This window comes from Leptosomus discolor, chromosome 16 (assembly GCF_034619465.1).
Source record: "Leptosomus discolor isolate bLepDis1 chromosome 16, bLepDis1.hap2, whole genome shotgun sequence".
NCBI classification, from domain to species: Eukaryota; Metazoa; Chordata; class Aves; order Leptosomiformes; family Leptosomidae; genus Leptosomus; species Leptosomus discolor.
The window spans coordinates 3959393-3980151 of NC_141406.1; the positions used below are offsets into that span (position 1 = coordinate 3959393).

Consider the following 20759-nt stretch of genomic DNA (forward strand, 5'->3'; position numbering starts at 1 on the left):
GCCAAAGATGGCGTCATGTCACCAGGGTGTGTTTTGGTTCAAGCTGCGTATTTTACAGAAATGTTTTCAAGTCTAAGCCTGGTTTTTAATTGGTACTAGGTTTCCTCTCTCTGAAGCCAGGCTCCCCGAGTCCTGTGAGGCCGACTGCCAGCTGTTCTGTTCCCTGAGCAAGAGTAAACTCCAATTTAAAATTGTGAAAGCTTTAAAATGAGCTAAACTCAAGCATGCTGCACTCCCCTTTCGGCTTGCTTCACTCGGGGTAAACGAGCACACAAGCTGCAGGGCAGGGAAAATTGGAGCTTTACAGTTACAGATGCAGGAGGCGGATGCAAAGCAAAAGTCTCCAGGCCCCTGCTGCATTCTTTCTAGCGAGGGTTAAAAACACAGGCAAATATTTCGATGACTAAAAGGCATCAGTACCTTTACTATGCAACCCACTGGTGTCCTTTGTTCCCAAAAAGAAGTATGCTCTCTTGGGACATCATTCAAGAGCACATTTAAGCACTTGTTTAAATTGAAGCCCCTGGTTAAGTGCTGCCCCTGAAATTTTTCTGAATAATGTCATTAAATATCAGGTATTCAAAACTGGCAAGGGAAGAATGGAACAGGAACTTTTAGTCTCATTTATTAATGACTATACACAAGTCTTTGATGCCTCTCCTTTTTGTGAGTTAAATGGTTGCTCTATAAATAAGCTTAGTTCTGTCAGAATTTACTTTGAGAGCAGCCTGGATGTGTTAGAAATGAGAATTTGCTCTTGCAGAAAATGTTGATCACATATGAAAAAAAAAAAAAAATTACTGAAAAAGAAACGATTTTGTGGAAAATTCCAGAACTGGCACTCAGAAACGATGGAGTTTGTCCTCTATGGAGGGTGGTGTGTCACACTCCCGACCCTTCCCTCTGGCCTGGGCTTCCAAGCCAAACCGCCTTTACCTGGGGAGGTGCCTTGTCATATCTCCAAAGGGAAGGGGTTGTGCAGGGAGGATCCCAACGAGCAGAGCAGACCCAGAGAAGCAGTACACAAGCTCCCACGAGGTAATGCTATAGCGCTTCCAAATCAAAGATTTTTGCTTTTTAAGCCAATTCTTATTCTACTGGTTCTCTTCTGAAAATTTAAAGCATTCTGTGGTCAATTCTGCCACCCCCCAGGCTGTTTTCCTTCCTTTCTACTGGAACAGCCACAGTTTCTAACTAGGTCTACCTGTAATTTCTGAGGGATAAAGCATAGAAAATAGCACCCTGCCCGTGCAGCCACCTTGCTGCTTCTTGCCCTCTTGCCTTTATGCATAAGTTGATGCACGCACACATCCACACGCATGCACACATGCAGAACCACCCCAAGCTTCCCTGCTACTCTTCTTCTTGGCAGTGAATTTCCAAGCTTCTCCCTCTCATTCTCCCTTTAATGCCACGCGGCTGCAATAGCCACCTCTTGAGATCAGGGTTGTGGATCTGTGCCTCAGCATGCAGAGAGACTGTGGGTAATATGCAGCATCTATTTTTTTTTTGAACAGAATACCCCTAACCCGCACCAACACAGATGTATCACGTGCCACTGCGCTTCCAGTTGAACGGTGCAATATAAATACCTGCAGGGTATGACTCTAATTGCCTTTGTTGTACCCGATGGAGATAACCGCACGCTGCACGCGCTGTCTTTGCCAGCTCCTTCCCTTGAAACTCATTTACAGTGTCACAAATTAGCACAGGCTTGAGCCGGATTGTCAGTGAGGCTCAGTGGGGTACCGCTGTTTCAAACGATGCTGTTTTTCCTTCGTGCTCGTGTGTCTGCAGAAAAGTAGAAGTGGGGAAATACTGCGCAGGGGCTGGGACGGGGTGTGCAGGAGGGCTCAGGAAACCCTGCAGCAGACCGGCATATTGGCTTGCTGTTGCTCTCTGTTTTCTAGCCTGGGTTTTGCTTTACATGGGAAAAGCTATTGTTGTCACTGTTAGGCAGCATGTTTCTGGCAGCAAACAAAACCAAAGAAAATGGGCCCTTAAAGAGCAGAGAGGCAGAGCCTTCCATAAACATGGAAGTTGTTTGCTTTTTTTTGCTTTTCTTTTTCTCCCCTCCCAGCCAGGGGATTGAGGCTACCCCTGGTTATCGTCTGGTAAACTCACAGCTCAGCTCTAGGACTGCAGGGAGGCCAGCAGCCTGGGGTGAAGGAGGGATGGCTGCAGCCGTTGGAGGTCTGTGCTGTACACCAGGTACCAAAGGAGGTGCTGGAAGGCAAACCTTGCTCCAAAGTAGTGCCAGCCCGGCCCGAGCCGAGGTGGGGACACCCTGGCCTGTGTCTCACACACTGGCTGCAGCCCAGCAGGCTGGAAAGAGTCTTTGCAAAGGGAACAAACCTTTGCCTGGCGTTCTCGTGGGTTTACCCCCCAGCAGTGGGTCTGTGAGCCAGGTTGCCCAGCAGTGTTTCCATCCAGCCCCAAATAGCCCAAGGTCTGACCTTGCAGGGACAGTTGTATCATTGCCTCCATACTCCTGGACTTAGCTGAGCCCTTGTGACAGAGAAAGCCTCACTCTGAACTCCCCATCTAGCAAAGAAAAAAAAAAAAAAGTATTTTCCACTCAATATTCTTTGAATCAGGGATTCATAATTGCGCAAAAAAGCATTATATTGTATTCCTATAGCACTGCTATTTTTTTGTACTCAATAAGAAGTTGGCTTTTCAGCTGGGGCAAATCGTCAGCAGAGGTGAGCCCATTTCCCCCAGGTGAAGACCTCCCCCCAGCCCAGGCGCACAGCCCCGTCCCCCCGAGCAGCCCCTCTCAGCAGTCCTGCTCCCAGGGCCGGCAGCTCCTTGGCAGATGGCTGCCGGGCCCTTGCTGAGAGCAAGGCTTGCTGGGGTCAGCGATGCAAGTTTTTGATTCCTTTCATTATTACAATGCACAAAAAAAAAGAGAGAAAGGGAGGCATCCTGCACCTCTGAGAAAGAAATTAACTCCACTTTGAAGCGAGTTGCGAAACGAGAGGGGAAAAAAGACGCAAGAATGAAATCTTCCAACTATAAGTGAAGCTGTGCCACGCTGCTCGTTGATGGGGCTGAGTCCCCTTATGGCTGAAAAAATGTATAGTCATCTCTTGCCTCAAGGCTGTTTGCAGCCCAGTAAATGAACTTGTTCAGTTTAATTGGAAGATGAGTAGTGATTGTATTTTTGTAACCTATTAGGCTGCACTGCCTTTTGGTCTAGGATGGCACTCAAAATTACAGTCTGGAGTATGAGTGAGGGCCTCATTTCTACTCTCCCTTCATCTTGATTAAATAATGATTTGAAACAAAAAAAATCCAATAAATATCTATCTTGGGTTCCCTTGAGGGCAGCAGTAGGTCCCCTGCTGAAAGCTGGAGGAAGCAAAGTTCACTGAGATTATTTAATTACTTATTGGGGGGGGGGTGTGGGTGGGAGGGAATCCAAATGTTCACATAGAGAAAATTAGATTCATGAAAGAGCAGACTCTTTTAAGACACCCTAGAAAAATAAAAAGCCATTAGAATTCATTTGAGCTCCGCACGCTGTTTTCAGATGTGGTGCTCCATTTCCATCTTGTGTGGCTGGCATGACTTTCAGAAGCAGTAAAATGGGACCAGAAGCAAAGTCAAGGTTGTCAGACGGGGAATTTGTCTGAGCAGACAGGCAAGTTGAGCACTTTGAAGCTTGTCCTGGCTCTTGCCACAGGACTGAAATTTCCCCCGGAGCCTGCAGGAAGCTACTGGCTGTAGCCTGCTGCCCCAAGGTGGTGGGGCTGGGAAGTTGCTGTGTCCCCCCCTCCCAGCACCTGCCTTGCCTCAGCCAGACCCTCCAGCCCTCACAAGGACTGTGGGCTCCATGTTTCACTGATATCCACATGTTGCCTCTTCCCAGAGTGCTGCTACCACAGACGCTGAGCTACAGAGGAGCTTGTTGATCCCCCGGTCATTTGACAGATTTTGTGATGTGCTGACAACAGTCGCTACTTTGAAGGCAGACTTCAGTGAAGGCAAGGCAAAAAACATGCATCCCAGGTCCCAGCGGCAGTCTTAAAAGCTGTTTTATAAATGCTAAGAAACCGCAGTATTTCTTGGCAGAAATAAAGGCCTTTTGGTTTAGACTAGGATGAAACAGAAGCAAAGTGTTTGCATGCGCGACGCTGGGGTCAGCGTCCCTCGGAGCAGCCCCGTGACTGCTCCAGGCCTTTCCTACCTCTGTTGCCAGGGAATACCTCGCATGGTGGTTTTATGCCTGTAAATGAAAGGCAGCCAAAAGCTGTTTGTCTGTGGGTTAGGGTTCAGACCTAATGCAAGCCTTAACCCATCTTTTAAAAAAATACCTGGTGGCCATATTTGAAAGTGCAACCCTGTATCTTCTGGGATGTGGTTGGGGAGAGCAAGGTTGTCCTTTAGTGAGGAGGCCAGTCCTCTTGGAGTTCTGGATGTGGCATCAGGGTTTCAGAAAGAACTGGTTAAAAAATGGAGCTGGGTACCCAGCTCTCTTTTGCTCCTCTGACATTCTAATTTCTCCTGGAGTGAACAAGGACTGGTAGAGAAGTGCTAGAGCTGAGAAGCAGCAAGGAGCAGTACCAGATGCTGAAATGAGGACTTGCAATGTGTGTTTCCACTCCTTCCTAGCTGGGAACGTTTGGGAGAGAACATTCTGCTCTGTCCAGGGCTTCTGCATTGAAGGTGCAAGCTGGCTAGTGAAGAAGGATCACTTCATTTCCCAGGTCTGCTGCTGGGGCTCCTGATGCCTCCGAGTTAGGACTGAGCGTGGCTTAGAAGTTATGGGCTGGGGACGGGGGAGTCCCCAGCTCCAGTATGGATTTGCTGGGATGAATGAATTCCTGTGCCTCTGTCCCTTATCCCAGAAGCAGTTATGCCTCCCTCCCTGGCAACATAGGAAGTACTTGGAGATCCTCCAACTCCAGGTATTTTCGGAGCGCGAGGATGTGGTGGGCAGCTCCCCATCCTGCAGGCTGCGTGCTGAGAGCCGCCCTGTGTGTCGGCAGTGCCGGACTGGTTTCACTCGCTGCTGGTTCAGAACACGGCTGAGTCAGCCGTCCCTGTCCCAGTTAGCACCTCCTGAACTAGGTCGAGAGCAGCCCCCCTGCCCAGGGACACAGACCAGATGCCGTGGGCGGGAGGGTGGATGTGGAGGCACCATCTGATGGGATGAAGGAGCTCCACGTAAGCAGTGACACCGGCTGGGTCTGTAGCCCCTCTGCGGATGAGAAATAGCCTCAGCCGGTCCAGGGCTAAGCTCTCCAAAGGGACTGTCCCTGTCCCTGCCGTGTGACGGCTGATCCAGCTCTTCCCTGCTCCCTGAGATCTTGCCAACATTGCAATGTGGTTTTTCTCGGCTCGGAATACCCCAGGTTTGTGAGGGCATGGCCCAGGCCCGCAGTGTGGAGAGCGTGGCACAGAGGGAGGGCACTGTGCCCCCCAGAGCGTGGCGTGAGGACGTGTGCAGGTGTTTGAGGGAGCACAGCTTGCTGGGAACCTGTTGGAGGACTATCCTGAGCAGGGGGGACCAAACCTATGTGTCCATGCTCCGAGGACCCTGGACCAAACCTTACGGGTGGGAATGAGGAGAGCAGAGCATCAGAGTGAAAGAGGAGGAGGCCACACGAGAGTGCAGATGTGCTGGGACTGTGTTTGGCCCTAATTCTCACCCCACTGCGAGGGCAGATGTTAGTCTCACTCCCAGCGCCGGTACATTCCTGGACTGGCTCAGGTAACAGCCAGTGGAGTTAAAACTGAACGATAAAATACTCAAATGGTGTAAATCCCCTTGGTGGTGCTCAGGGTCCCAGACAACAGCCCTGCCGAGGGTAACCTGTGTGGGTTTGGGGTCCTTGTGTGCTGTTGGGGCCAGCAATGCACCAAAATCCAGCCAGAATATGGCTGAACCCCCACGCAGAGGCTGGCAGGAGCGCAGGGCCCTCATCCCCTTCCCCATAGGTCTCCAGCGCAGCACAGGGGGGGGATATTTTTTCTCCTCTACTTTATTTTTTTACTTCTTCCCTCACTTGAGTTCCCTTTGTCACTTCCATGAAACCCAAGGGGATTTAGTGCAAGCTGCGACTTTTCAGCACAAGCTATCAGCCTCCAGGAACGGGCTGGAGGGCCTGATTTAAAGCAGAAGGAAACAAAATGAATAATAAGGGAGACAAGCAAGCAGACAAAAAACAGTCGTGACATTTGCATAGAGGAGGCGAGCGAACAGTTGGCAGTGTGGATTGAAGCGAGAGTTTATGTTTTTTTCATGTAATTTGAGACTCTAATGATGGACTTATGTTGCCCGCTCTTCCTTTTTTCTTACACCTTACCTACTAAAGGAGGAGTTCTTGATGGGTAAGTGGATGCTATCCGCAAGACACCAGGGAATTTATTAGAGGTCACTCGAGCGCATTAGCTGTATCTTCTTCAGGGGGAAAAAAGCACACAAAGAAGTATCTGTATACCTTTTATTTCCAGAGGGTTTTTTCTTTTTTCCCCTCCCCCTTCCTTTTTTCTTTTTTTTTTTTTCTTTTTTAGTTTCAAAGTGATAAGCTTGTTTATTCGCCAGTTTTTACTTTGTACAGAAGCCCTTAATTTGATTTGATTTTTCTTTGCTTATTTTAGTGACATTCATTCAGCCTCTTTATTAAGGAAGCTTAAATTCCCTCATTTAAGATTTTGTTTCATTTTTGTTTTCTTTCCAAGGACTGTGTAGGTTTTTTTATTTGTATATACCCATTTCTTTTTTTTTTTTCTCTCCCCCTCTTTAAGGTAAAATAAGGGCTTTGTCCTCTGTTATACCTATTTTTAGTTAGTTATTTTGATTCTTTGGTTGCCCGTTTACTTTGTCGAACTCTTTTGTTCAACATGAATCGCATGCTGATACTCTTTGCATGATCTCTGAATCTTCCCATTATCATAGCAGGGGGAAAAGAAGTTTCTTCTTACTGTGGATTTCTTTCAGGGATATGTGCTTTTGTTTTCTTCTCCTCTTTCTTCTCTTTCTTTCTTTCTTTCTTTCTTACTTTGTTTCTTTCCTTTCCTTTTGTTTCAGTGCATCATGATGGTAAAATTTCTGAGTTTATTTTAAAAAAAAAAAAGCAAAGTAAAACCAAAAACAAACACCCCCCCCCCAAAAAAAAACCCTTCAAACAATGCCAAATGGCTTTTTTGCTTTCAGATCTCTCAGTCAGGGTCTTCTGCTGACCTCTTTACCAAAACAGACAGCCCGCCTGGCAACCTAGCCAGCCAGAACGGAGAGTATCATGAATATGACTCAGGAAACGATACTTCCTCCCCTCCCTCCACTCAAACGAGCTCATCCAGGTCAAAGGACAGCCAGGAGAAAAGAAGTCTAGTCCATGATGGCTTTGGCCATGCCTTCTCGTCCGGGAAGCCCAAACTGGCCAACAGCGGTAACAGCTCTGATTCAGGAAATTCCTTCACCAGTTGCTTTTCCCAGACCAAGGGAACAGCTTTGGAAAATCTGTCTCCAGATGCCCAGGGACAAGACCGAAGGTCAGTGATTACCAGTAGCTGCTGCTGGCAGCCCAGTACCTGGTACGTTGTTGCTCTGTATCTCCTGCCCGCTCGCCAGTTGCAGCGGTGAGCTGGCAGGGATGTTCTTGTGGTCTGGAGGCAGTTAGATATGAATCAGACCCACGGTCTTGCCAGTCTGGAGTCCAGAACCCAGCAATGACCAATCCTGTAGCCTGAGGAGGAAGATGAAAACCCATCCGTCACGCTCCTGGGCATTGCCTGTGCCTGCTCTTCTGGCATTAATGAGCCTAATGCAGGGTTTGGCCCTGGGTCGAGCCGTGTCCTGAACACATCCCTGCTCAGCTGGATGTGACCATGTCAGAGAAAAGAATCTCTGGCCCTTCTGGGCAAAATCTGAAAGGTGCATCGGGGGTTACCAGGCTAATCGTCCCCCTTTGTTTACTGCAGGGAAGGGAAGCGGGGTTCTTTTCCACTAAAACCATTATGGGCTGCTCTTTCACCTGTCCAGTGAGCCAAATCCAGCCTGTCCCTTCCCAGCTCGTTCAGGACTGGTCCTGGGTGACAAGATAGCATCTCCGGCAGATGGGGAGCACAGGGAGGGGCAAGCACTCGCTGGCTGCAGGATAACCCAGCAGCAGCTCTGTGCGCTGGGGCCACAGGGCATCAGGGCTGGGGGCAGGAGTTAAGCCACCATCTGGTGCCACAGGTGATCGTCAGGAGAAGGGAGTAGATGCCAGGCTCCATCACCACCTCCCGTTCCTGGGGGTTTGCCAGGTGATGTTGGGGATGAAGGCACTGAAGCGCAGTGGCTGGTACCCAAGGCTGTGCTCAGGCAGTGGTGTCAGGGAGCTCTTCCAGCTCAGGCCCTTGGGTCTTAAAGGCTGAAAGTGAGAGCCAGGATGTGGTCTGGGGGTGGGAGCACTGAATGAGAGAGAAGAGGGAGCCAGGGGAACCGGTGTTAGGAAGAACAAGCCCTCGATTTTCAGTCAGAGGGTAAAATTTTAGGGCTGTATGTCCTTCTCACATTGTGACTCCAGTGGGGTAACTCTGCCTTCATATGGGTGGAGCTGGGATTGCAGCTGGCCCTGGGTGTTGGAAGGCTGCCTCGTTGCTGGGCTCTAACCCCCAGTTCATACCCAGGGCACTTCTGGAAGCAGAGGAATACACGTAGCTCTGTCCAAAGGCAACAGGACGTGCCCGCTTGTGCTGCTCCACAGCCAGGCTGGAGCACAGGCCCGTGCCCTGCCATGCTCTGGCTTTCCCTCGCTCCAGCACTTCTCACCTGGCTTGCTCCCCAGGACCTGCACTGCTCGCTGGCCTGACCCAGGCTCTGCCAACCAGACATCTCTGATGTGTTGGGCATGGGGCAGAAGAGCTGTCCCTCACAGCCCCTAAGACCTCTTCCACAGCCCTTCCTTGGCACAGCCTGGAGGGTGAGCTCTTGGGCTCTGACCCACACACTCTCCTGCAACAGCAGCCTGGGGAGCTGGAAGGTCTTTTTTGTCCCCAGCTGGGGAATGGGAGGAGGGGAGTACTTGTCGGCTGGAGTGTGGTGCTCCCCTCAGCCAGGGACCAGTCCCAGCTCAGCCACAGCTTCAGTGACTGTCCAAATATATGTTCACAGAGGGTGCCTGTCCTTCTGTCTCAGCTGTTCGGAGGAGAAGCAGCGAAACTTCTTCCCATCCCCAACCCACAGCTCCCCGCTGAGGCCATGCTCCCGCAGCGAGTCCTACACCAGCACGGGCAGATCCTCCCCTGGCTCCAGCCGCTCCAGCCGCTCCCACTCCTCACACCACAAGGCCTCTCCCAGGTATTCCAGAAGCAGGTCCTGCTCTTCAGGAAAGAGGTAAGGCCAGCCAAAACTGCTGTCTCTGTGGCCCTGGGCAATGTCTAACTCTCACAGGCTGGCAGGCTTCTTGCAGGGGGAGGTGTAAGGGTTGGGGGGGGGAGCGTTGCTTAGGGCTCCACATGATTTGCAGTGAACTGGCCACACAGAGCTGAGCCGAGACCCTGAAATACGGGGCATCTCTTCCCCCCCCCCCCCCGCCCCTGAGCCCAGACTTGGAGGAGTCTGGTACAGCCTCATTCTCCAGTGTCTTTAACTCTTTGATGGTTCTTGCTTATCCCCAGGTCTTCTTCGCGTTCCCCCAGCTATTCCCCCAAATCCTGCAAAAAAAGTCCTGGGAGCAGGAGTTCAAGGCCTCGTCGGAGCCCCAGTTATTCCCGCTACAGCCCTAGCAGGTACAGCTGCCTCCTCACGTGCTCTCTGCTGCCTCATGCTTTCCCGCTGCCTCCATCACTTGTTTGGCCTCCAGCACACTTGTTGGCCTCTGCCAGCCCCAAACTGCTCCCTCAGCTTCCTCATTGGGCACTTTAGTCCTCAGCGCCAGGGTGAGAGGGAGCAAGGGGACACGAAGGCAGGCATATGGCAGTATGTTATGTTGGCCCTCAGTCCAGTGGAAATTTCTCACCATTTATTGCCCCAGAACCGGTGCTGGATGCAGAGGGAAAAGCCCAGAGATGAGCCTCTCGCTTTCTGTGGGAAGAGTGGATTTCCTATAGCCAAGGACTGCCTTGCGTTGGTTCAGGGGAATTTCACACAAAGCGCTTTTGGGGGTAGGGTGCTGGGAAGGAGACCAGGTTTATCCCTGGCTTTGAAGCATCGTGGTGTCTCATACTTAGAGCGTGTGGCAGGTGAAGTGGCTGTTCTCTGCTCTGAGCCCTTGCGGGGGGGACACACACTATGCAGCCGAGAGTGCCCGGATGGCTGCTCAGTGCTGTTTGCCAGGGCCTCACGCGAGTGGGAGATGCCTCGTAGGAAAACCCGGGGAGCGCCCCTCTCTGTCATGCTGGTGTGAACGGCGGGCAGAGCGTTAGGCTCTGGTTGGGTGCGCCCACAGCCTTCACCGCCCGAGGAGCCCGCGACGGCCCCCAGCCCCTGCAGCAGGGCTGCAGCCCTTGTCAGAAAGGGATCTTACTGCAGCAGGGCAAGACACTCCGCTTTTCAGAGCTGCGGCTCTGCCGGAGAGCTGTCAGGCCCTGGGAAGTCCCCTGCTGCACAGGCAGAGGCCGGGTACCCTCGCGCTGGCACTCACACAGCCTGGCAGAGGGAAACAATGTCCAGGCGACTCTACTCCCTCCACACCCCATAGAAAACACACGTCTCACAGCTCAGCCCTAGAGATGCCTTTGGGCAGGTTTTTCTGGTAACATCTCTGCTGCTGCGAACATTTTGCACCCTTAAATTTTACATTCCCGGAGTCTGACTCTTGCAGGCCGTGACAATCCCTTCACCGGTGTAGGAGAACATTTCCTGCACGCAGGGATCCGGCCCTGGACCTGTAACGTGTCGCTTTGCAGATGGCATTGAGCGGGGTGTGTGAAGTCAGCTGCACTCCACGAAGGGCTTGTGCTGACGAGTAGGGGAATTTAACACAAGAGAAAACCATAGCAACCCGGGCGCTCCTCCTGGCGAGCAGTGCAGCCCCGCAGGGATACCGGGGCCCTCCGCTCACGTGGGACCTGCTGGCAGGGTTGTTCTCTCCTGCTTCTGCAGCACGTCCAGCAAGAACAATTTTAGTAGAGCTAAAGACAGAGTGCACCCACAGACACAGTTACACGGAAAGCATCGCAGCTTGGCAGCGCAGGGCCACCAGGAGACACTGCTGAAACCCCCCCAGGCAATTAGAGGGTGTCCATCTGTCCAGCCAGATGAGCGTATCTTTGTCCAGCCAAGCGAGCACAGGGCTGATGCCAGCAGAGCACTTTGCTTTGAGTAGTCCCTTTTTGGTGCTGAGTGTCCTCTGCTCACCTGTGCCTTCATGGGTCACTGCCTCCACACCCCACAAGAACCCAGCAGTGACCGTTTCCAATCCGCGCCTTTCCCAGAGACCGTGACCGAGAGCACAAGTACGGCTCCAGCGAGAAGGAGTCGCACAGGGAGCGTGACCGGCAGCGGCGCCGGCGGTCCTATTCACCCCTGAGGAAGCGCAGGAGAGACTCTCCCAGCCACCTCGAAGCTCGGCGCATCACGAGGTAAGGGGAGGTGGTCCCGTCGTTTGGAGACAGGCTCAGCTGGCCCTCCCTAGGGGGACGTGGGATGTCCCTGGGCCCCAGCCCTTGCCAGTGGAGGTTTCTCCAGGGAGAGGCCAGTTTCCCTGAGCCTGATCAGCAGGCCCTTTCACGCCTCCTGGAGCTTGGGCTTTCCAGCTAGAGGCAGAGAGAGGTTGGGGGGGGGTCAGGGTCTTGTTTACAACAGCTGAAGAAAAAAGGCAGATGAAGTCAGAGCAGGGACTCGCCCGTCAGATGTCAGGAGCATCCCCTCGCTGGCTTTTTGTTTCACCCTCTCCTGTGGTAGATGTCCCAAACTGGAGAGAGAGAGTCAAATACTGACTCTGACCCTCAAGGTGAGGTCTCTTTGGGCAACATCAAGCAGAGCCCAGCCTCAGACATTCCCAGGCTATGGGGGTGGGTGGTTTGAATCCCCAAGGCTGTCAGCCACCTGATTTCCTTTTTTTTTTTTTTTTTTTTTTTTCCTTTTAAACAAACACAATCACATTTTTGGGGAGTCTTGTGCAGAGTAAACAGTGCTTCTTGGAGATTTCGGCAGCAAATCCATCCTTGTGTTGCTGGTAACCCCCTTGTCTCTGTTCCCACAGTGCCCGCAAACGCCCCATCCCCTACTACCGTCCCAGTCCCTCCTCCTCCAGCAGCGCCAGCAGCTATTCCTCCTGGTACAGCAGCTTTAGCCGCTCCCCGAGCCGGAGCAGAAGCTACTCCAGCTACCGGACGAGCCGCAGCCGAAGCTGGAGCAGCAGCAGCCCCGAGAGCAGGAGCCGGAGCCGGAGTTCGGGCCCCAGGAGCAGCCGCAGCAGGAGCAGGAGCTATGACTCAGGAGGCAGCTCCGACAGCCTGCGTCGCTAGGGAGTGCCTCCCACGGCACTGCGTCGCCTCCGAGTTCCTGGCGTCCTCCGCTTCCTTCCCACCTACCTGGCCGTCGATAGCAACCACCCCCGATACTGGTGTGGGGGCAGTGCCGGGTCCCCCTTCCCCAGTTCGGAGCGAGAGCTCTCGAGCGCCCGGTGCAGCCCCTTTGCCGCCCCGCCGAGTGCGTGGATCCGCCCCAGCTCGCCAGGCCAGGGCTGGAAGAAGGGTCGGTGCTTGACAAGAGGGTCTGTCGTGACAGACCTGCTCCATCCTCCCCGACATCCGCATCTCCCCATCGCTGCCGCTCTCCAAAGCACTACCGGCTAGTCCAAAGGAAAGAATCCAGCTCCTCGCTCTTCTGCCAAACCGGGAACCAGCAAATTAATTTCTGTTGGAGGGAAAGACCCAGTTAGGGAGGAATTTGCTGGGAAGCTTTGGTGATGAGTGGGGGTGACCTGTCCCCACCAAGGCAAATACCAAGTCCCTCAGGTCTTTCCTCCAGAGTTTCCACCCACCCTGCAGCAGGCCTCTTCCATGAGAGAATATTTATTTATTGCTGGTCAGCCAGTCCCTGCTATAAACAGAAGGCTAGAAATCCCTCCTGACGTCATTCCTGTGGAAAAAAAGGCCATTCCGTCTCTTTCTCCCACCCTTTCCTACCAGGCATGGGTCATCTTTCGCAGGGTGGTTTTATCCCCCTCCCAGCGCTGTGACTTGCTTGCAAACGAACTGCTGAGGTCTGGAGCGGACGTGGGGGCGACGGGGGACAAGGGACAAGGGAGGTGGTGCCACGCTGTGCTCCGAGGGCCAGGCCACGGCGTGGGAGAGAGCGGCCATGGGCTCCCCTTCTCAGAGGAGCCCTCTTGCAGCCTGGGCTTAGGTTTTTCTAAAGGGAGCCTTGCCCTCGGGGTGCACTGCTGGTGGGACTGGGAGGGAGGTAGGGAGAGAGCCTAGCTGTGGGGTGCAGTGAGAGCACGCAGGATTGAAAGGGCACTGTATGAGCCAGGGGACCCCGGTTCCCCTTCCTCGCGGCAGGTTTAAGCAGTGCCAGGAGGATTTCAGGACGTAGTCTCTCCTGGAGACCCTCAGGCTACCCTGAGGCAGGATTAGCCGCCCCAGCAGCTCCACGGGGGCCAGTGCCAAGCTGCAGCAGGCTGCACTGGGGCCCCAGTTGGTCGCTGGGAGGATGGAGCAGTGCAGGGGGACAGAAAGGGCCCCCCCCCCGCTAATTGCCTGCTTTTCCAAGGAGCCGCAGGCAGCGGCAGGAGGGCCCTGCCCGCCTGGGCGGCCCTGGGCCCTGGGGTTTTGTCTCCCTGCCAGCCCAGCTGCCTGCGCAATTACTGTGTTTTGCAGGGTAACAAAGGCTTCTCCCAGCACAGGCTGAGCTGGTGCTGAGGAGTTTCTTTCTCTTACAACACCTGGGTGCTTAGAGACGCTAATTTGGGCTTCAGACTTCCTTCCCTCCCTTTTTTCCATCCCCTCCCCTTCCATCCTGCATGATTATTAACGAGTTTGGGCTTCATGAGTCAAGGAGGTGTGTCACAGAAAAGGGCTAAGTGGAACCAGCATGTGATGGAGGAGGAGAGGGGGTAGAAAGAAATTACCTCCCCCCCCCCCTCCCAGGGGTTACCTGGCAGCAGGTAAAGGGGCAAAGCTGCAAGCGGAGGAAGGCCAAGCCATGCGGTGTTCTGGTGGAGCTGGATGATGGCCTTAGCAAGCACACAAACCTGTTATTTGTTGGAAGGTACAGCAGCGTGGGGTGTGTTTCCACCTGGGTGGTACAAGGGCATGTTTTATGCCGGGGTCACTTTTTCCCAGTATCCTTCCTACTGCTGGTCGCCCTTGTCCTGTGCCTTCAACCCCCAAAGCCCCTCCTTTTCCCAGTCCCTCATCCCCCGCCTTGCTCTCTGCAGGTAATTTGAGGATGAGGGTGGCCGAGGCAGAAAGCTGGGCACCGGTACGGTCAGTGGCTTGGTGGGGATGTGTGTCTCCATCTCCCAGGAGGCCACTTTCTAGGACACAGCGAAAAGCATTCCTGGTAGGGCTGTGGCTGAGAGATCAAAGATGGGGTGTTCTTGCAGTGGGGTGCCACTGCCTGCCCTCCTGGGCTGGCCCTGACGGCGGCCCCGTGGCCGTCTTCTGCAGTGAACTCCCTTCCCGTAAAGGGCTGAAAACCTCATGCTTCTTCCCCAAAGAGTCTCTCCCAGTTTGACACGGAAACATCCCATCCTTCTGCTCCCCGGGAAGACCCAAAGGCAGTGGTGGGAGCCCAAACCCCAAATCCACCAGCGTTTCAAGAGCAGCCTCACCCCCCTTAACACCCCCTAACGCACACGTGCATCTGTAGCAAGGAAGCAGCGAGCCGGGAGGGCAAAAACCAGGAAAGAAAAGAAGAGGAGCTTTGTGCAACTGGTGCAAATGCCAAACACGACACTGACTTGAGCTCCTCGTGGCTGGGGATGGATGATCGAAGCACCCGCCGACCACGGGATGGAGATGGCTCCGAGGGCTGCGCGGGGCTGACGGCAGGTCTCGTACCCGCCCGGCTGGTCCATGCTTCAAGGACTGCCTCCGCTTGCACCGTCCGTGGCAGCTGAACGCTCTGGGGTTTCCCAAGCAGACTTGTGTTGGAGTGAACCTCTTAATTTATTTATTTATTTATTTATTGTTATTGCTATTGTTGTTATTATTCTGGTTTTGTGTGTCGGAATGGATGCAGGTGGTCACCGTTACCAGTATTTATTTATTCTTTCTTTTTTTCTTTTTTTTTTTTTTTTTTTGAACAATAAGTTATTTTCCAATCTATTTGTTTGCCTGAATGTATCCGTGCCGCTGTTCTCGTGGAAAGGGTTACAACGCTGGCCCCTCTCCGTGAGGTGGCCGGAGGAGTGACGGTCACTCCTGCTGCTGCCAACGTGTCCCTTGGCGCTCTCTGGAGCAGGGCAGAGAGCGTGTGACGGACAGAGGGATGCCGGGCAGAGCCGTTTGCCTGTTTTACGGGCTAAAACCCCCAGGGTTTCTCATTAGATTTGTGCAGGAACGCGATGGATGTGGCCATAGAAACGGGTCTAGGACCTCACGGCGGGGGTCTGCTCGCCGGCTGGCCGAGCCACGGAGCGTCCGCAGCGCTGCACGGGGAACTCTCGCCCCGGTCCCTGCCCGCGCCGGCCGGCTGCCAGCTGGCCCCCGCCGCTGTTTCCCTTGGCTCGGCCGCCAGAGCACAACCCGAAACCGCGCTGCTCGGCACAGGCACCGCTGGTTTCCCTGGGAGGATGCCGTCGCCAGGACTCCCCTGCCGTGTTTATCGCCGCAGGGACCCACCCATGGAAAAACTAAAGAAATGAGGCCGTGAGAGAGCGATCCGGGCTGAAGGTGCTCGCAAAATCCAGCCCGTGGTGGCAGGACCCGGCCGGGCCTGTGTGTGCATGTGCGTGTGTAGGTGCACGTGTGCGCATACAGACGAGTTTCCCTCAGTGGTGATATTTATTTTCTAAACTATTTAAGATTTCTAGTACCACCCGGAGCATCACCCTCCCTGTCAGCGGACAACTGGGTTTTCTGTCGCCTTGCCAGAAGCCCATGAGCTTTTCTGTCTCTGTGCCTTTCGCCAGCGCTTTGCTTTGCTTTTTTTTTTCTTTTAATGTTGTTTCCCTCGTCCATAGCTCTTAGAGATTTTTTGCTCCGCATCCAGCACCTGGGATTGCTGCTGGCGCTCTCTGCCAAAAGCAGCCTTCACCCGGTGGAAAGGCAGCTCGGTCATTTCGGTGGTGGTGAATCGCGGCTCGCCTGTGGTCGGCCGCGCGAGGGGTGCCCAGGGCTGGCCGCAGCCTCGAGGCTTCAGGAAGGTATCTCGGGGAATTTTTTGAAGGCCCTATCTCAGAGGGGTTCGCTTTCCTCAAACGCAGAGGCTCCTTCCCACCCACGGTTTTATTTCCATCCCACAAGCGCCCCGCTGCCTTTCCCCGGCAGAGCGCGTGTCGCGGCACCTGCTCCCAAACGTCCCCCTGACACCGGCGGCGTGCCGGCGGCTCTCCCCGCTCCCTGGAGTTTGGCTCTGGGTTTGTCACACGCAGCGAGGCTCGTCCCCTCCTCTCCCAACCCCAGCGCTGGGGCCAGGCTCCGGAAAACCCAACGCAATCTTTGCAGGTTTGCTGGAAAGCAAAGATAAGGGGGTTTTTCAAAGCACTGCTGTGTTCTTTCTTTTCTTCACGGGTTGCAGCACTCGGCTGAGCTTTGCTTTACATTGACTGCGACTTTTCTTAACGTTTTTGTTGTTTTGGGGGACTGAATTTGTACCAAACTTGTCTGCAACAGCCAATCACTGTTATTTTGCTATGCATTGTACATATATTGAACAGGCTGAGAGGACTTAGCCTATATTTAATATTTATTTCTTCTATTTATTGAGCATTACTTTAAAAAAAGCTATTTGGCTCTTGCTGTTGGGTCCCTGAAGGCAGGAGCCTTTAAGGTGTTGCCACATACACTGGAGAGAAGTTACCAGAGAGGTGAATTACTGAGGCTGTCACCTGCTGGCATGGGGGCACCTGGCAGACAAATTAGGCTCGTCTGGAGCTCAACCACCAGTGAGTTAGGGAGGAACCTCATTTAGATGGAGACGAGCAAGGCAGGGGAAAATCCTTCATCTTCTTGGACCAGCTTCTATGGACAAATCCTAACCCCATGGAAAGGTGCTGGGCGTTCAGAGGCGCCAGGCCGGCCGTGGTGGAGGAGCAACCCTGCTCTTCTTCCTCCGTGCCGCGTAGGGCTGCTTGGATCGCCAAAGATCCCCGGAGACCGCTGATCTCCTGCCCCTCTCTTGGCTCTCAGTGGTTATTGGGGGGAAGGGGCACTTGTCACCCTTTCATTGACGCGAGGAAAGATATAGGGTTCAAGTGACTTGCCGTGGTCTCTTCCAGAAAGCAAGGATGCCCTCCCTGCACCATCCCGAGACCCTCGTCCTCGGGCCGTGTCCTCCTTTGCCCCCTTTCCCCAAGATTTGTGCCAGAACCAGGAGCTTTGCCCAGACGTGAGCTTCAGGAAAGGTGGCCACGACAGGCCAGGGGAGGTCTCTCCTGTCCTTTCCAGCATGAGCCGGAGCCTGCTGCAGCCATCCTCCCCCGGCTTTCAACAGAGCCTGACTTGTGCTAAAACCCACCACCCGCCCCGGGGTCACGGCCCCGCTGCCGCAGTCATTGTCCTCTTCACCCGAGTGGGAGGTGTTTGCGCTCCGTGGGCAGAGCTGCCCCGGGCTGGCGGAGGGTGGACGTGGCTCCGGCGCCGGCAGGCGAGTGCCCAGCACCGGGCTGTTCCCGCGGGGCTGGCCAGGAGCTGCAGGGCGCTCCGCCTCGGGGCTGTCAGGATGTTGGTTTGAGAAAGGGATTGATTCGGGTACCCAAGTGAAGACTTGGCCCCTTAGTGTCCAGCGAGGGGTTATGACCTCTTTACCAGAGAACAACTCATTCTCATGACTTTCGCTGCTACCTGGCAGTTTGCACATGGCTGGGAGGGTCTCCAAAGCCCTGGTACATCCGCTGCTGCAGCAACAGCTTCGCAGTCAAGCATCCCGATTTTGGGGCTGTAGCCTAGAGAACAACACCCTGACCCTCACCGGCCCCCGAGGCAGCTCTCCACCTTCCAAACCCGGGGAATGAGAATATTTCGAACAAAAGCCAAGACGTGAGAAGAGCCACGAGGGAAATGGTGTCTCTGTTTTCTCGCCTGTTGGCCGATTCCTTACCAAACGACACCGGCGCATCTGTTCATTCCACTTCATTGTAAAGCTCCCTCTGCTCTCCATCGAAGCGCATCCTGTATTCTTGGGTCTTCCTGGGGTATTTGCGTTGTTAGCCTGGTTAGAAAAAGGGTTCCAATAAAGGTTCGGACAGTATTTCCTTCTCATCGCAGCCCTGTTTGTCATGTTCCTTTTGGATCCGACTGCGCACGGTGGGATATTTTGGGTTGTTTCAGCTGCTCTGCAGGGAAGGGCATGTGCCTCCGCTCCCAGCTGTCAAGGACTGGCTCCTCAGGGCACTGGCCGAAGCAAAAAAAGGTTGTGGGCTAGTATTTCTGGCAGCTCTCCCTTCCCTGCTGGGCCAGGCTTTTGCTGCCCTTTGCTGGGCACTTTGCATCCCCCTGCCCTGTTCAGGCACCAGGAGCCCCAGCCAGAAACACCGCCATCTCGCCACGGAGGTCACCGTTTGGGCTTGCCAGTGCTCTCCTCGGGGCCGTGCCCTTCCCTGCCCGCACAGCCCTCGCTCCAAGCCCTGCACGGTGCTCCCGTGCCCCAGGGTCCCACTGCGGTCACCTCCTCAGCCGTCTTGGCAGGAGCCAGGGCGTTCCCCCGTGAGCAACGGGGCGGTGGGGACTCTCTGGCACCCCAGATGGTGCCCCTCACCCTGGGGTGCTTCCCTGGACGGGCTGGAACCCCCATGGGGAAGCAGTAGCACTGGACCAGGTCCCTGTGCTGTTCCCAGTAGGGCTCAGATGGGCACCCAGGAAGGGTCTGGCCGCAGCACGGACAGACTCCGGGGACACGGGGCAGCATCCCCAGGTCTCGGAGGAGAAGGGAGGCTGTGAAGCCGCTTCGTGCTCCCCGGAGCTGATGTTGTGGGGCTGGCTCGGCGGTGGGAGGCAGCCGGGAGATTCGGAGTGACAACAGGAGCTAAATTGGGATGGCCCAGAGAGGGTGAGAGCCGGCGGGAGGGGGATGTGTGACTAATCGGGAAAAACAAGGCGACAGGGAGGATTCCTGGCCGGGGAGGGAGGATGGCCTGGAGCTACGCGGGGAAAGGCAGGACTGGAGATGTTGGGAGGCTCCTGGAAACACGGCAGAATCCTGGGGCTGCCTGAAACCCCCTCTTCCCATGGGCCGGTGCTTGCCCAAGCGGGTGCAGAGCTGGGTGCTGGGGTGATCCTGCTCCCCATCCAAGGCGAGAGGCGCCCAGTGAGCTCAGACTCGGTGTGTGGCGATGTCCCCCAGGACACTGTGCCATCACCCCCGGGGGCAGCAGAAGCCCACAGCTGGGCAGGGGCAGCCAGGCAGGACAAGGGGATGGATGGGGATGCTCTGCCCCTCCGCCGGCAGCTGCCACCCTGCACCCAGGGGTGCTCATCCAGCACTTGGGGCTTCTCCAGGCATCCCCCTCGGTCCCCAGGGAGACAGCCGTGATCCCCGGCTGTCCCTACGCATGGGGGGAGCAAAGGAGCTGAGCCCAGGGGAGCAGCCCTGACCCAGGCCAAGGAGAGGCAGCTCCCTCCCCCAGCGGTGCCGCGTCGGGGCAGTGTGATTAATGCCATTGGAGTGACCAGCGGCTGAATCGCTGTGCGGCCTGCGCCGCATTAAAGTCTTCCTGCTGTAATTAGTTCCATCAAGCCTATTAGAAAAATTGCAGATGCCGGAGAGAAGGAGATGAGGCAGAGCCAGGAGGGAGGATGCGGCACGAGGAAGTGGTCCCGGATCCAGCAGGACCCTCACCGATGACATCCCACCCTCCGGCGCATCCCATCGCCCACCCAAGCCGTGCCTGGACCACCTCCGTGGGGAGCCCCTCGCTGCCACCAGGTAGCCCCTGCTTGTGCGGCTGGGGCCGCGTTGCCCGGGTGGATGCTCGCCGGGAGCTCGCCCGCCGCCACCGCCGCCGCGCCCCTTCCCACGGCGGCTGCCCGTGCCCTGTAATTAGCCCCGCCGCCGCGCGGCTGTGATTACCGCCTCGCCCCGCCGGTGCGCGGCAATTGCAGCAAGGCCGGGCACGCGGTGGGGCGAGGAGGAGGAGGAGGGTGAGGAGGAGGCACCGCGAGAACCCTGCTGCCTGGGGTCCCACTCCTTCCCGCGGTGAGGGGATATTTTTCCAGGCCCGACCGAGGAAGCGGGGCCGGGAAGGGACGGCCCTTGGAGCACGGCTTTCCTCCTGCACCCCGCGGTCCCGCTCACGCTCGGACTCTGCGGGCAACCCCCCGGGTGGCCGAGACCCTGCCTGCTCCTGGCCACAAAAGGGGTCCGACCCCTGCCCCAGCAACCCCCAAACACCCACCCGTGGGGTCCCGCTGCCCTCGCAGCACTGCGCGAGGGGTGCCACCAGTGACCCCGTTTCCTGGTACAGTGGGCTGCTCGGTGGCCCAGGGACACGTGGCTTTACAGTGAGGGGAGCAGCTTGGCCCAGCCCCACCAAGGGGGTATTTTTAACGGGTGACACTGGGGTGAAAGCAGCTGGCCCTGAGCTCGGGGGCTATTTTGGGCAGGCGGGCTGGGCGCGGGGCGGCGGGAGGGGGCAGCGGGGGCCAAGGCAGCTGCTGAAACACTGTGGCCCCACGGCAGCCGGGATCCTCGGGCCGGCGGGAGAGGTCAG

General features: G+C 55.3%; 1 protein-coding gene across 3 annotated transcripts in view; it reads left to right on the forward strand.

The window, feature by feature from the left end:
* SRRM4 (serine/arginine repetitive matrix 4) overlaps positions 1–12408 on the forward strand; it is a 43787-nt gene extending 31379 nt beyond the window's left edge. For 2 of the 3 annotated variants that reach the window (XM_086474360.1, XM_086474361.1), the window contains 5 exons: positions 7166–7503; positions 9110–9331; positions 9616–9726; positions 11374–11520; positions 12144–12408. In XM_086474360.1, the coding sequence (XP_086330486.1) occupies positions 7166–7503; positions 9110–9331; positions 9616–9726; positions 11374–11520; positions 12144–12408 (1083 nt within the window). The remainder of the gene's footprint in view (positions 1–7165; positions 7504–9109; positions 9332–9615; positions 9727–11373; positions 11521–12143) is intronic. The other variant, XM_086474362.1, reaches the window with a different exon arrangement.
* Positions 12409–20759: the final 8351 nt, after the last annotated feature.